At 39.7% G+C, this 12,892-nt stretch overlaps 1 protein-coding gene across 15 annotated transcripts in view; it reads right to left on the bottom strand.

The window, feature by feature from the left end:
* The window catches only part of CLIP1 (CAP-Gly domain containing linker protein 1), a 66,782-nt gene that overhangs the window by 36,463 nt on the left and 17,427 nt on the right, over window positions 1-12,892 (bottom strand). For 14 of the 15 annotated variants that reach the window (XM_061344539.1, XM_061344541.1, XM_061344538.1 and 11 more), the window contains exons 4-7: window positions 5,274-5,398; window positions 3,973-4,189; window positions 603-800; window positions 121-224 (exon numbers count right to left, since the gene is read on the bottom strand). In XM_061344539.1, the coding sequence (XP_061200523.1) occupies window positions 121-224; window positions 603-800; window positions 3,973-4,189; window positions 5,274-5,398 (644 nt within the window). The remainder of the gene's footprint in view (window positions 1-120; window positions 225-602; window positions 801-3,972; window positions 4,190-5,273; window positions 5,399-12,892) is intronic. The other variant, XM_061344544.1, reaches the window with a different exon arrangement.

The raw sequence follows: 12,892 nt of genomic DNA, 5'->3' as shown, positions 1-12,892 counted from the left end.
TTATACAATAATTGCTGCATGTGCATTACTCAGAATTAGTTTCATATTTGAAAGTCACCACAGCATCTGCTTTTAATACAAAGTTTAACGGTTCTACTAATGAAGACAGGTTTGGGTTACCTTTTCTCTTCCTCGAGTTGATTGAGAAGCTCCACCTTCTCCCTGTCAGCAGCCTCCACCATAGCTCGTAGCTGGTCCATTTTTGCTTCCATCTCCAGTACATGCTGATCAGCAGGAGGAATAAGAACAAAATCTATTAAGATGGGCAATATACAATTTTTTTCCAAGTTATGTATCTACACCTCAGTAATCACCATTTGGTAAAGTGATGGGCCAAGGGACGGGAAAGTTATCACACTCAAATATGTATATAATAAAAGAGTGTACAGGTGTGTAGAGAAATTCAACAAAAATGAGTTAAAGTAGATCTGCTATCTCATCAAGCCAAAGCTCTCACAAGGACAATACCCCACGTATAGACTACTTTAACTTTAGACTATCGCTTCTTACTCCCAGACCTTTTCAATAAGAAATCACAATCTTGGGAAATTAAGTCAACTGCATTAAAGCCTCTATTTTAAGAACAGTGATACCACTCTTACCCGATCATGTCCATCACGAACAAGTGCTAATTCCTGCTCTATTTCCCCTACGTGAGTGGTTGCTTTTGCAACTTCTGCCCTCTCCAGGTCCCTTTCTGCCAGGAGCTGTTCAATGTGTTGTTGCTTCTCCTTCAGTGCCTCCTGTAGGGCTGTGGTACCAGATATTTTCCTTGCATACCGGGAAGATGTTTCTGTCAACTTCACAAAGTAAATAGGTTAAAAATCATTCTGTATCAAGTGAAAACAAGGGGTATCTCCAGACTCTACAAACACTGGGTTAGTGAAGCAAACGCTTTCTGTGACCTACTGTATGTAACTTCTTCTTTTCTTTGAATTAGTTCATTTTCTAGTATTGAATGGCCATGCATGTGTAGTAAAACTGCTTTGTAGCAATCAGCAGCAGTGTGCAGGATACAGAAGGGTTGAAGTGAAAACAGAAGGCTGGTCTCAGTTGAAGGTGCGCTTAGTAGACTCACACAAAGGCCAGCTCATTATGTCTGTAAGTATCTTTCTGCATTAAAAAAGGCAGCCTTTTTGTAAATTAAAAACTTTTGTTATCAAGTCATCATCTTGGGTCACTAGCAACAGTATAACATTTCCAAATGCTCTATCAAAAGCTTTTGGAACTCCAACCAGGATTTGGCACCTTTGCTACAGCAATAAAACATCCAGGATGGAAAGGGTTTACCTTGACCTAAAAAGGCAGCCTTACAGCTAAAACCTTGTGAAGAAGAACAATTGGTATTTGATTAAAACATTAATATCACTCAGAATTCATTTGCTTCTAGAGGAAAAAAAAAATCTGAAAGATTAAATTTAATGAGTATAGATAAAAATGAATCCATCTGGAGAACTATGGCTAAAATGAACCTTGGGGTGCTCCTTGACCTTGCATGATCTCTGCTCCACTGAATGGAACCAGTGCCAGTGAAAATTCAGCATGGCCCTGTCTTCCACTTCCTCAAGAGTTTTTAGCTAGAAGGGAAAGTAAATAAACTGAAATTATGTAGTAAAAATGAGCAATAGTTGTGAAAACAACAAAAACTGAACCAAAAGAAGATCCAATACGGCTTACAAAGCCTGACTTTAAGCTTAACAGTTGAGAATTTTGTTTAAGTCTTAAATGAGAACAACATCTCAGTTACAGACTTAACTGAAACAAAACTCAATAGCCGAAGGCTTGCTCTCCTGTTATGTTAACCTTTAGCTCTGCCTAACAGTACTGCCCAAGAATAGGAGCATGTTTCTTCCACGATCCTTTGAGATCAAGATGTTGAAGAGTACTTGCCATATACAGCCTGGAATGCTGACACTGGCCAACATCCCCCAGAGTAAGCGTAACGCAGACGTATTCTGGCATCACAAAAACACGCTTCCCTTTTTGTTGCCACGATTTCTAAACAATCCCTCTAACTTGTCTACTCACAGCCCTGAACGATACATTTATAATCCACTGCAAATCCTGTACCAAGTGACTGAAAAGGTATGAGAGAGAATAAACCATCTTCCACTTTGATGCTTAGATTGTTTGTTTCGGATCTTCTCGGTTTCTAGAAGGTTCCTCATTCCAGAATGCACTGCTTTTTAACAATTCTAGCTCTTCATATCAAACTTGACTTAATTTCTGAGTCCAAAAGAAATCAAAAGATTTCAGAGAAACACAAACTTGGAAATAAATGCAAACTGCATCAGACAGCCCTCTTAAATCATTACATCACCTGCTTTGACAGTTGCTTTTCTTACACAGGAAGAAGAAAACAGCAACAGCCCTGAATAACTGACAAGACTATGTAAGAGCCCAGCAATGTCCAGACAGGTTATAGCTTTCCTAGAAATGGAAGCCTGAGAAGCCTGCGGTGTCAAAACTGATTTCAGGAAACCTGGTTTCTTCAGCAGCTTATCTTTTAAACAAAAAGTGTCAGAATTGTTTTGACAGTCCCTTTAACTTGAATGCCAACCAAATGTTCATGTTGCCGGAGGAACACAGTTGGAAGAAAGCTACAATTCTAATTCCAGAAATAATGGATTACAGAAGCTTTACATTTTATGGCCCAAAACATGCCCTGGGGCACAGCACAGAGGGAAAATAAGCAAATATATTGTAGACATTTACAATGTGTAACTGTACTCTCTTGTTGATTAGAATATCACAGCATATGGAATGAGATATGGAGATCCATGTTAATGCTTCCCCATCAGCTCATGAAGTCTGCTCTGAACCTGAGGTAACTGCACCGATTTCAAACTAGGGGGCACTCTGCAGCTAGAAGTTTCCGAAGGGATTACCGAAGTCCCACTGTTTGTGCCAAATTAAAATCCCTCATGCTTTCTGTGATAAGGTATTAACCCTGCTGCCCTGACCAACTGCTGACCTCTGCTTGCTTGTAATCTGCTCCACTTTTGAAGGGCTATAGTGAGTCACCTCTCTGATCTGCACCTGCTGGTCAGTGGGACAGTATGCCAGCTCCCCAGCTCCAGACCAGTGACCTCCTCATTAGATATATTCACGTACTTTGATTTTAAAAAAGGAAAAATCTAGGGTGCCTGTGCAAGGAAAACCCAATTATTTCTATTATTTTAACTGCCTGGAGAGACTTTTTAAATTCAGCTTTCCCAGAAGATTCCTGTTTTACTGCTGCAAGCCAAGATTAGGACGTTTATGTAAGAAAGCAACTTTAAAACAGTCCACAGTAACTATATTAGGTGGAATTAGTACAGTGTTAGAATTCACCTGAGCCACTGCACTGTACAACACTTAGCCTTTATGAATTCACAGGATAAAAACCAAACGTAAAAGAAAAGAAAGAGGCTTCTTGTCAGCAAAGACTTGACAACTGCTACTTCTGTATTTCCCAGCTGACTCATCTCATTAACACCAAAAGAAAACCTTTCACATTTTGATCGATTTGAAGCTTCCTGCTGAATAAACCGAATTTCATCTATGGAAGCTTTAGTGCATACCAGATCCTCAGCCACAAACCTCCTATGACAGAGGTAGTGTTAGGAAAATGAACAACTAAACAGAGATTCCAGCCAGAGAATATCAATGTCTTTTGGGTTTGTTGGCATCACAAGCCCCTTTCTTATCGCAGTAACTCAGTTAGCCTGAATTAAGTCTGTAAGCTTAAAACTCAGCCTGAGTTAACTGTGTAAGGTTAAATATTCAAATATTCAGCTAATCTCCAGGGCTAGCTAAGATTTCCTTCCTTCATGCATGCTTTGAATGAAAAAAGGAGCACAATTAAATGTATACTGTGCTCTGTCCAAGATCTGTTCTAGTCTCAATTTATGCAAGTAGACCACAGGCAAGTGCCATGTAGATTCATCCCTGTTTGGGAATGTAAAGCATGCAATAGAAAAAGAAGCTTACTAGTCCTGTACGGCTTGGCTTGCTGCTTACTGAAGATGCCACAGAACTGAGGGAGCTCAGGGAAGATGCACTTGGACTACGCTTTATGGCTGTGGGAGTCGGGACCACTTTCCGCACGGTTGTCTTTGCTTTGGCTGGTGTGGTGGAGGGGAATCCGATCTTCGTAACTTTGTGGACAGGAGCAAACAAGCCATACTTTGGCTGACACTGAAAATACCTTTAAAAAAGCAAAGCAGAGAGATGAGAGTATTAAATTAACTTCTGTCTTTTCAGATACACGGGTCTGCACTTCACAAAGCATTCTAGATCAATAGTCTGAAAGTACTAAAGGACAGGGTAACAGCTAGTGACAAACGCATCTACAACAGATTGTCTTTCATTTTTTCAACACTAGATTTGGAAAGGGCACTTTGAGCAGCTGAAACAGCCTGAAAATATCAGACTTCAGAAGTTCAAGAGTAAACACTTGAGCTAGACCCCTGTTTCCTAACAGTTTCGTTTAGATTCAAAGTTTAACATACCTATCTTTCCTGCCTGACACATTCCTTTGAGCTGAGAACAACGTGCCAGCAGAGAGTTAAAAATACAAATCAGATTTTACTTAAAGCAAATGGTTTTATATTTTATTACATGTACATCTATACATGAATGCACATATGATTATGCAGAACACTTCTCTTTGGTTAAGTATGAGAAACGCCACTTAAAATTTTAAGTTGTGATCTCCTACGTTAAGGTGGCACAATCCTTGCAAAATCTCTTTTTAATTAATTAAAGGACTGCTCCTTATACCAACTGAGACAGAAGGTTGAACTATGATGTGAATTAATGCTTTCTAAGTGTGAACTTATTGGAGGAAGCTCCTATACCTTCCCAATATTTACAGTAAGGCAACAATTGGTATAGGAGCTTTCAGCTCCTGTGACGCAGGAAGATTTCCCTCAAGTTCAGCTGTTAGATACCCAGAGAAATGAATTAAGCATTCATTCCAAGCTGAGAAACGAAGCAGACGTTCAAAAAGCAGGCAATTGTGTTTTTCATTACCAGTCTATGAATAAAACTCACAGGGGAGTAGAAGAGATCCACTAATCCCATAAATGTGGAATTGATGCAGACTTTCAGAGATGTGTAGGTGTCATAAAATTCAAATCAGTGTCTAACGACCCAGCACCAGCAGTAGACAGTCGGGATTACAGCCTAACTACTTCCCTTGATATAAGTTTCATGGAAGATATTAAAAGAACAACACAGAACAGAGATGCAAAATCTTTAAGGCGCCTGCTATCTGATGAAAGACTAACCTTGTTCCAGCAACTGCTCCATCATTCTTTCCCAGAGGTTCATCCAGTTCCACTCCACACCACTCTCCTTTAGCAAAGTCTGTTTCTCCCAAGAAGCGCACAACTCCAGCTTTTGTTCCGCCAACCTGAAGCAATAAGACACACAACTGCATTTACTGCAATTCCAAATTAAGATACCATATGAAGTGAGGAAGTTTTTCAGTATAATCATGTTCACAAAGCACATTAATGATGTGACCAGTTCTTATTTCCAGCTGCATATTCTTTTGCCTCCAAGGCTGTTTCAATATTGAGCAGATCTTCCCAAGCAAATTCTTTATGGAAGAAGAAAATACAATTTCTCTAGCATTTAGTTCTGTCCAACTCGCTATTCAGGAAGTATGCCAGGACTGAAGGCCACAATTCTACTAGGTGACTAGATACTGATATGGCTATAAGATTAAAAACACATTTAAAAAGACTCATTATAACCAATGTACTGAATGCAATGGATTTGTACTATAGTTTCACATAAATTTCTATCAGCAAATAAGGATTTTTAAGAACTGCTTGTGCTTACTCTGTGAGAAAAAGTAAAGAAATGAGAAAAAAGCCTTTTCTCTTTTGCCTAAGGAATGATTCAGATAAATGACATTGTACAGCCCTCTTGCATTTAAAGAACTAATGTAAAGCATGATGCACAATGCACCGCAAAGACGTAGGTACATACAGCCATTTAAATTCCTGGAGAAGGGAGAATCATTATCTTTTCTTCACTAAAACCCAACCAACCAACCAAAAAAAAACCCCAACCAAACCCCCCAAACACTCCTAGATAGAAGAAAAGAAACCAGTTGTTCCCAAACTTAGAATATTCAATACTTACAGCCATTCCAATGACTCGCAATGTCTGCAAGATCCAGCTTTTCATAATGCCCAGGGGAGGGAAGAATTAAATTAAGCGAAGAAGCAAAAGGTGTTAATGTGGCTGCCACTTGCCAAGATGGGCCACAAGCCAGAACTGCAGGATTCCTGCAGGTCAGAATGACAATGTGTTGTGCCCCATTTGTGTGAAAATCTGTTCAGCCTGCATCTAGCATTATGAAAATAAGCAACTGTTAATGAAAATCTCTTCAGGAAAGTCACTGAATTTGACATGGACTTTTTTAGGGCTATTAGAGTTTTTTCCACCTGTGTTTTCCAGTGCACACATTACACAATGAGGAATATTTTGAGAGCTTGGATGCTATCTGCTAAACTTCCCTTTTCATATACTAAAATGTAAACTAGAACTTCATATAATTTTTTACATCAGACATTCTATTTATTAGGGAGAACTTCTGAGGATAACCAGAGAACAACAAGCTTCCTGTGCCACAAATTAAGATGTATGATGACAGTACACCAGATAATCCATATTAATACATTTGGGAAGCGTTCACACGAAAGGTTAACTGTGAGGAATCTAGGAATGGAGGGTATTACCTTGCATGAAAGCACTAAGTGTCCACAGAGCACTAAGCTAGTGCACAGTAGCTGCTACACACATTTTGCTTTAGCTTCTGGCTCATCAACTTCCCAGAGCTGACAGCTCTGTCAATGCAAGGCTTCAGCTGATGGGTAAAAAAAAACCCCTAATCCACTCAAACCTCTGAAAACCAGGGAAGAATAATTAACCCTTTTAATATCACTAAAATAAAACAGCTGACAGTGCTATTTCATCCCTATTCATGGTGGCAGCCCCCTTCTCTCTCATTACAGGCAGTCTTGAAACAATATTTCATCTGCAGATCCCCTTTACATCTGGCTTTAAGTGGCACTGTATCAAATTATTACTCTTCATGGAATAAAAATACACAAAGTTTACAGTTATCATGACTCAGCCTAATATAGTAACTAGTAGAACGTTTGGTATTTGGTGTTCTTGGCAGAGAACAGACAAACTTCCCCTCTCTAAAAACAAGCACAAGTAGCGTCTTGGAAGTAAAGGATTGTAACCAGCCAAAACAGTCACAGGATCTCCACTGTGGGACAGTGAGGAAGAGGGAATATATAATGTATATAATAAATATAACATTAGTTAAAAGTATTTCCTGGGAAGAACTATCCCTGAAGTTAACACCTTATTCACCCTCAGACATAATCTACTTTTTCTGGAGGATAAATATCATTAAGTGCAAACATAAGAATGAAATTTAACTGAGAAGTGTGAGAGAAAAACATGCATGTGTCTTCAGGATCAGTCCATGATGGGTCTTCCAAGTTCTCCTTCTCCTTTCTATCAAGTTTGGGTGTTTTGTGTTGTTTTGTTTTTCTTTAAAGATCAATTTGGAAGACACCTTAAAGTGAAGATTGGTCAGTTCTGTGCACAGTTTCCCTGCTCAGTTCTGTGCTGAGGTCTGCCTGAATCAACAGAGTTAAATAAAAGAGGCTGTAAAAAACTCATTAAAGAAATTAGACAGGAAAACTAGAACAATAGCCTAGATAAGGAGCATCCCTTCAAAGACAATAGGTTTGTGGCAGCACAGAGTGATTCCTCAGCTCCTTTCACAGAAGCTTTTAGGCAGACCAAGGAATTTCACTGCAGTTCTGTGAAGTGTATGTGCTGTTGCTTTACTTTTATAATAAACAATCTAAGTCAGCTACCAACACACACGGAGAAACCTTTCCATAGGAAGGTAAATGGGGGGAGCAAGCTAAGAGCTACCTGAAGCACAGCAGTGGAAAAGGATAACTACATGCAAAAACTCCCAGAGACACGAAAAAAATCTGTTCCCTCCAACTCTAACTGTTCATAAATCTCTAGATAAGTCATGCTAGCTCCAGGATAATACACATTAAACTTGGGTGCAGAATATTCATTCCATTTTGTTTCATACCTTGGCCCTGCTAGTCTTCCACATCTAGGCCAAAAATGCATGGCATTTGTTTCAAAGACATTGCATCCAAATCTGGAAGGAAAGCTCTGGCAATGACCAGTGTCCACTGGACCTGCTCCAGCAATCACAGTGGATGTGCTCAGCCCGGTGGGAGCGAGCAAATGAAGGAATTCATATCCTGAGAACATATGGGGATGCACAACATGAGATCCCCAGGAGAAACAGCAATGTGACTTGTCTTGTAACCATGGTAGCAGGGTTATTTTAAAACAAGATGCAAGGAAGGATGCCACGGAATTTTGGTGTTTTTTTTTTTTTTTCCCCAAACCCAGTTAAGCTTCTTTGAATAACCGGCTACTACACTTCTGCTTCCTACAAATACCGATATGGCATCCTTACCAACAGGAATCAGAGTACGCTGGGGCAGTGGAGTGCTCATACACAGCATCACGAAAGGTCTATGCATGCAGTTTTTCTCAGTTTCAAGCAAAAGCCTTCTAAATCTTTAGCTTTAAAGACAGAGTCAGCATTGCTCTATAAAGCCCGAACCATATATATTTCTCCCCAGCTGCAATTAAGCACTCTGCATGTGATGACACAACTACCTTGAAAGTGTCTAATAACCATATTCTCTTGGTAGCACAATGTCAGGTGCTCTTGTGAAATGCAGTAGGGTAAAGGCTTCTACAGAACCATAGAATCCCAGTCTGGTTTGGGCTGGAAGGGACCTTAAAGCTCATTCAGTTCCAACCTCCTGCAGGGACAGCTTCCACTAGAGCAGGTTGCTGCAAGCCCCATCCAATCTGGCCTGTTTTCTATGCATAGAACTTGCCGTACATAAACAGACCTACACTTAGTGCTCTAAAGGGGAAAAAAAATTAAAGATGCAATTACACTGAACTGTATGTACCAAAATGAAAAAAGAATTCTACTTACAGAATTAAAGCATTTATTATAGAAGTACAGAAAAATCATTAAAAATTATAATAAAAGGAATGATAGCCAAAAATGTAAAGGAAACCCCAAAACAACTCCAAACCACAATCACCCTAGTTGCATTTGCCAGTGGATCTACTTCCCAGTACTGCATGAAGGACTAAAACAAAACTAGCCCAGTTCTTAAAATATGCAGGAAAAAAGGCAATTAGAAAGTTTCTGAAAGTTTCAGGGAAAAATGGGGCATCACCATGAACAAGTTTTCCATGGCTTTCATCCATGCTAAGGCAGGTCACTAAATACTAGAGCAACAAACTGCCAGACTTTTTTTTAGCCCGTTACCATACTCAACATAGTCAAGCTGTAAAACGTAAAGCAGTAATACAGCAAAGAATCTAGGTTAGGCTGCAGGTCATTGTGGGGTGAGGAAATCTGCTTGGAATTCACTAGTGTTATGTCAAACATATGGGAAACCTGATGAAATTCCATTTAGCAAATGATAACTTAAGCTTACATCAACTTGCTGTAATGCAAAGTAAGTAGCAAAATGGGTTTGTAAACCTGAAGCAGGTTTCAAACATCCTGATGAAATCCTGATGAGCACGTCAACCTTTGAAGTTTGATATGAGAAGCTTTGTAGAGCTGCATTTCTACAGGTAAGTATAAGTAGGAACAAATAAACCAGTGTAATCCAGGAAAAAACAGGAGATGGTCTGAAAAAGCCAGGCTGCTATTTAAACAGTGCCCACTGAAAATGCAGATCACCTGGAAAACAGGACAGTCACTGTCTGAAACTTCCTTAGTGTAACCGTATCACTTACTCAGACCAACTGAGCAGAGTTAAAGGGTAACAACTGCTCTGTCCCCTCTTCTGCCTGAGCATGCACTTATGGTGACCCTTGAAAAGCATTAATTGGCTATTTCTGCATTTGTCACATAGACTGCATATTTCCAGAACCATCCAAAGTACCCATAATGTGCAGCGTCTGAGAAAGCAAAACCCACACAGACAATCAAATCCTGCCTTTGGAAAACCTGGGTTCTACTAATCAGAATCTTATGTCTCTTGTTTCTCAAATTGAGAGGAATTGTTTCCAGCTGGCAAAAGCACCTGTGTGTAGTCGATTTGTTCACCTATTCAAGGGAACCATCAGATCATCACCTGGGGCTCTCCTTATTAAAAAGGTCTCTACATTAACCCTGTAACTGTGCTGAACTCAGCTGCATGTGCTGATGTTCTTAGATCAGAGCTGATACCCATCAGAAAACATGCTTCCACTGACAGGCTATTTTCATAGTTAATCACTACATTCTTAGAAACACATTTAAATTTGAAATAAACCAAATTTGACTGTGGCTTCTGGCCACTGACTCTCATGCTTTTCCATGGAAGATCACAGAGCTCTTTCAGCAACTGGCACTCACCATGCAGATACACACGTTTTAAGCAAGACACCTCAATTTTTCCCTTCCTAAATTAAACAGATTGAGTTCTTCAGATCTTTTATTGCAAAATACTTTCCCTTGCTTGAGTCATTTTGCAGCCTCTCCAGCAGAGAGCTGCCCATGGCTGTTACGCAGCTTCTCATTCTTATGCTTATACACTGCCATTGAATGCAAAATGCAATCAACAGCTTGGACATGAAGTAACAAGTGCCTCTGACTGCTCCATGCATACTGTTACCTACTCCTCTGAGATTTCATCGGGAATGATTTACAATTGCTTCCAGAGCATGGATCAAAGTGCTGAACAGTACTGGCACTAAACTGGCTCAAAGGAAAACCACACTCATGATCATATTCAATGGTAGTACCAGGCAAGCCACTTCTGGGGCAGGGAGGAGAAGAGGTATTTGCCATCCACTGCCCAGTTCTTAAATACATCAAAAACAATCCAATGCTATTTTGGAAGTTAGAGTGTTAGATTGCATTCAAAAGTAAAATAATTATAATAATAAAATCTCACTGCACAACAGTTTTCTTCATTACATCTATAGCTTCAAAATTGCCATGTTTTAGTTTGTCAGCATCTGGCTCCTCCATCAGTTTTTGCCTGGCTTTTTCTTCCTCCTGATATTAGACATTCTAGGTTCAAATTATCCAACTTCCTCTTAGAAACATCTGCAGAACATCTGACATTTGATTAAGACACGACTGGAAGAGAGCTGGACTATCTCCCGAACTTTAAACCTCCTCCCTAATTCAGCGTTTTCAAACCAGCAATTCTGTGAATAGCAGGACTAATGATGTCAGCTTTCCTGTGGCACTGGATATTATGGTCAAGTGACTTCGCTATCAAAAAATGCAGAGTGTAAAAATGCAACACTGATGGGAACAGTGTTTAGACAAGATCTTGATCATGTGGATTCTGTGATGTGCAAAAGGCTGTGAAGGCAAATTGCAGGCTTTCCAAATTTGGTGGTTAAATTCTCTGCCTTCTGGTGGGCTCTCTGCTCCCACAGAACTCGGAAGAACTCGTCTTTAAAACCTCCACATTTCTACCCACTCTGGTTGCAGCTGACCAGCAAAGCCAAAGTGGGCAGAAGAGCCAACGTGCAATGAGACACTCACAGACACAGAGCTATCGCTTCACTTCCCAAAGAAAACAGTTTAATAATTGAGTGATGTGCTATTGGTGTTCAATTCATTCACTCAACTCATTCAGGCACAAAGGAAGCAATACAAAACCCTAAAAGTAATTCCATACTAGGAAAGCCACATGTGATTTGCCACCACAAAAAAAAAAAAAAAAGCGAAGGCAAAGACTTAAATAAGTAAATAAATAAATTGTTCTTTTGCCCATCCTGTGTTGAAACGAACAAGGACAACATGTTCCTGGATCTCACTCCAGTTGGGAAGGGAGGGGAGGGAAAAGGAGACACAAGGAGTCCACATATACAGAAACGCCACCAGTCTTGCATGATCAAACTATTAACAAAGCATGTGGAAGAGTCACCGACTGCTGCCATTATATCCCAGTAACTCACATGCAATTTTAAGTTAAGTAAGGAGTTGCCAAAACAGAATGACTCACAGTCAGACACAACTCGCACCTTGCTGCAACAGGATAAATTTAACATGTTATTGTTACCTAGCTCACAGATAAATATAGCCTGAAAACCACTTAGAAGTGGCATTAAAAGAAAGCTGCAGTCTGCACAGAAAACGACCCCAATGAGTTACAAAGCCCTTGGCTACCTGCTATCCTTCACCTATATCCTCATATATGTATTTCATGCTGAAGCAGCCACTCTGCAAACTGATCTATGTTATAATTTACAGTATCCAAAATACAGTGCCTAAATATACATACATAAGAATCACTTTCATTCTTGATTTAACATGACAAAGCCATCAAAATACCTCAGTCAAGTCAGCTAAGGATAAAGCAAAAGTGTGAGTGAGCAGTTAATGTTGTGGTGTGTTTGCAGTTACAGCGAGGGAGGCTCAGACTAGGACAGCCCCAACAGAGCACACAAATCACATGCTCCTGACCTCCAAACTTTTCTTCCTTTTCTATCCTCAGATGTATTGTGGCAGGATATTTCTGCATTGCTTTAACTGGAACAATGCTGATGAATATTTGGGGTTTCTTAACAGTTAATTACTATTATAGAGTTTTAAATAGACTAAGCTCAGAAGGGCATTTTCTATTCAGAATGCTACAGAAACTGGAAACTGGAAAACTTAAAATACCATATGGACAACACAGGAATACTTCCAAAGGGAGAAACTTCTCTCTACATGTGAAATTTCTCTTCCCCTTCATTGCTTGTAAGAGCTCTGGAATTTAATCACTTGACAGCCTTACGTCATGTTTACTTG

The sequence above is a fragment of the Neopsephotus bourkii genome, unplaced genomic scaffold, assembly GCF_033783945.1.
Source record: "Neopsephotus bourkii isolate Nb327-2 ecotype Australia unplaced genomic scaffold, CSIRO-AGI_Nbou_v1 NB_230, whole genome shotgun sequence".
Lineage (NCBI taxonomy): Eukaryota > Metazoa > Chordata > Aves > Psittaciformes > Psittacidae > Neopsephotus > Neopsephotus bourkii.
Note: the sequence above shows the minus strand (reverse complement) of the source record. Positions and strands in the feature narration are given on the sequence as shown.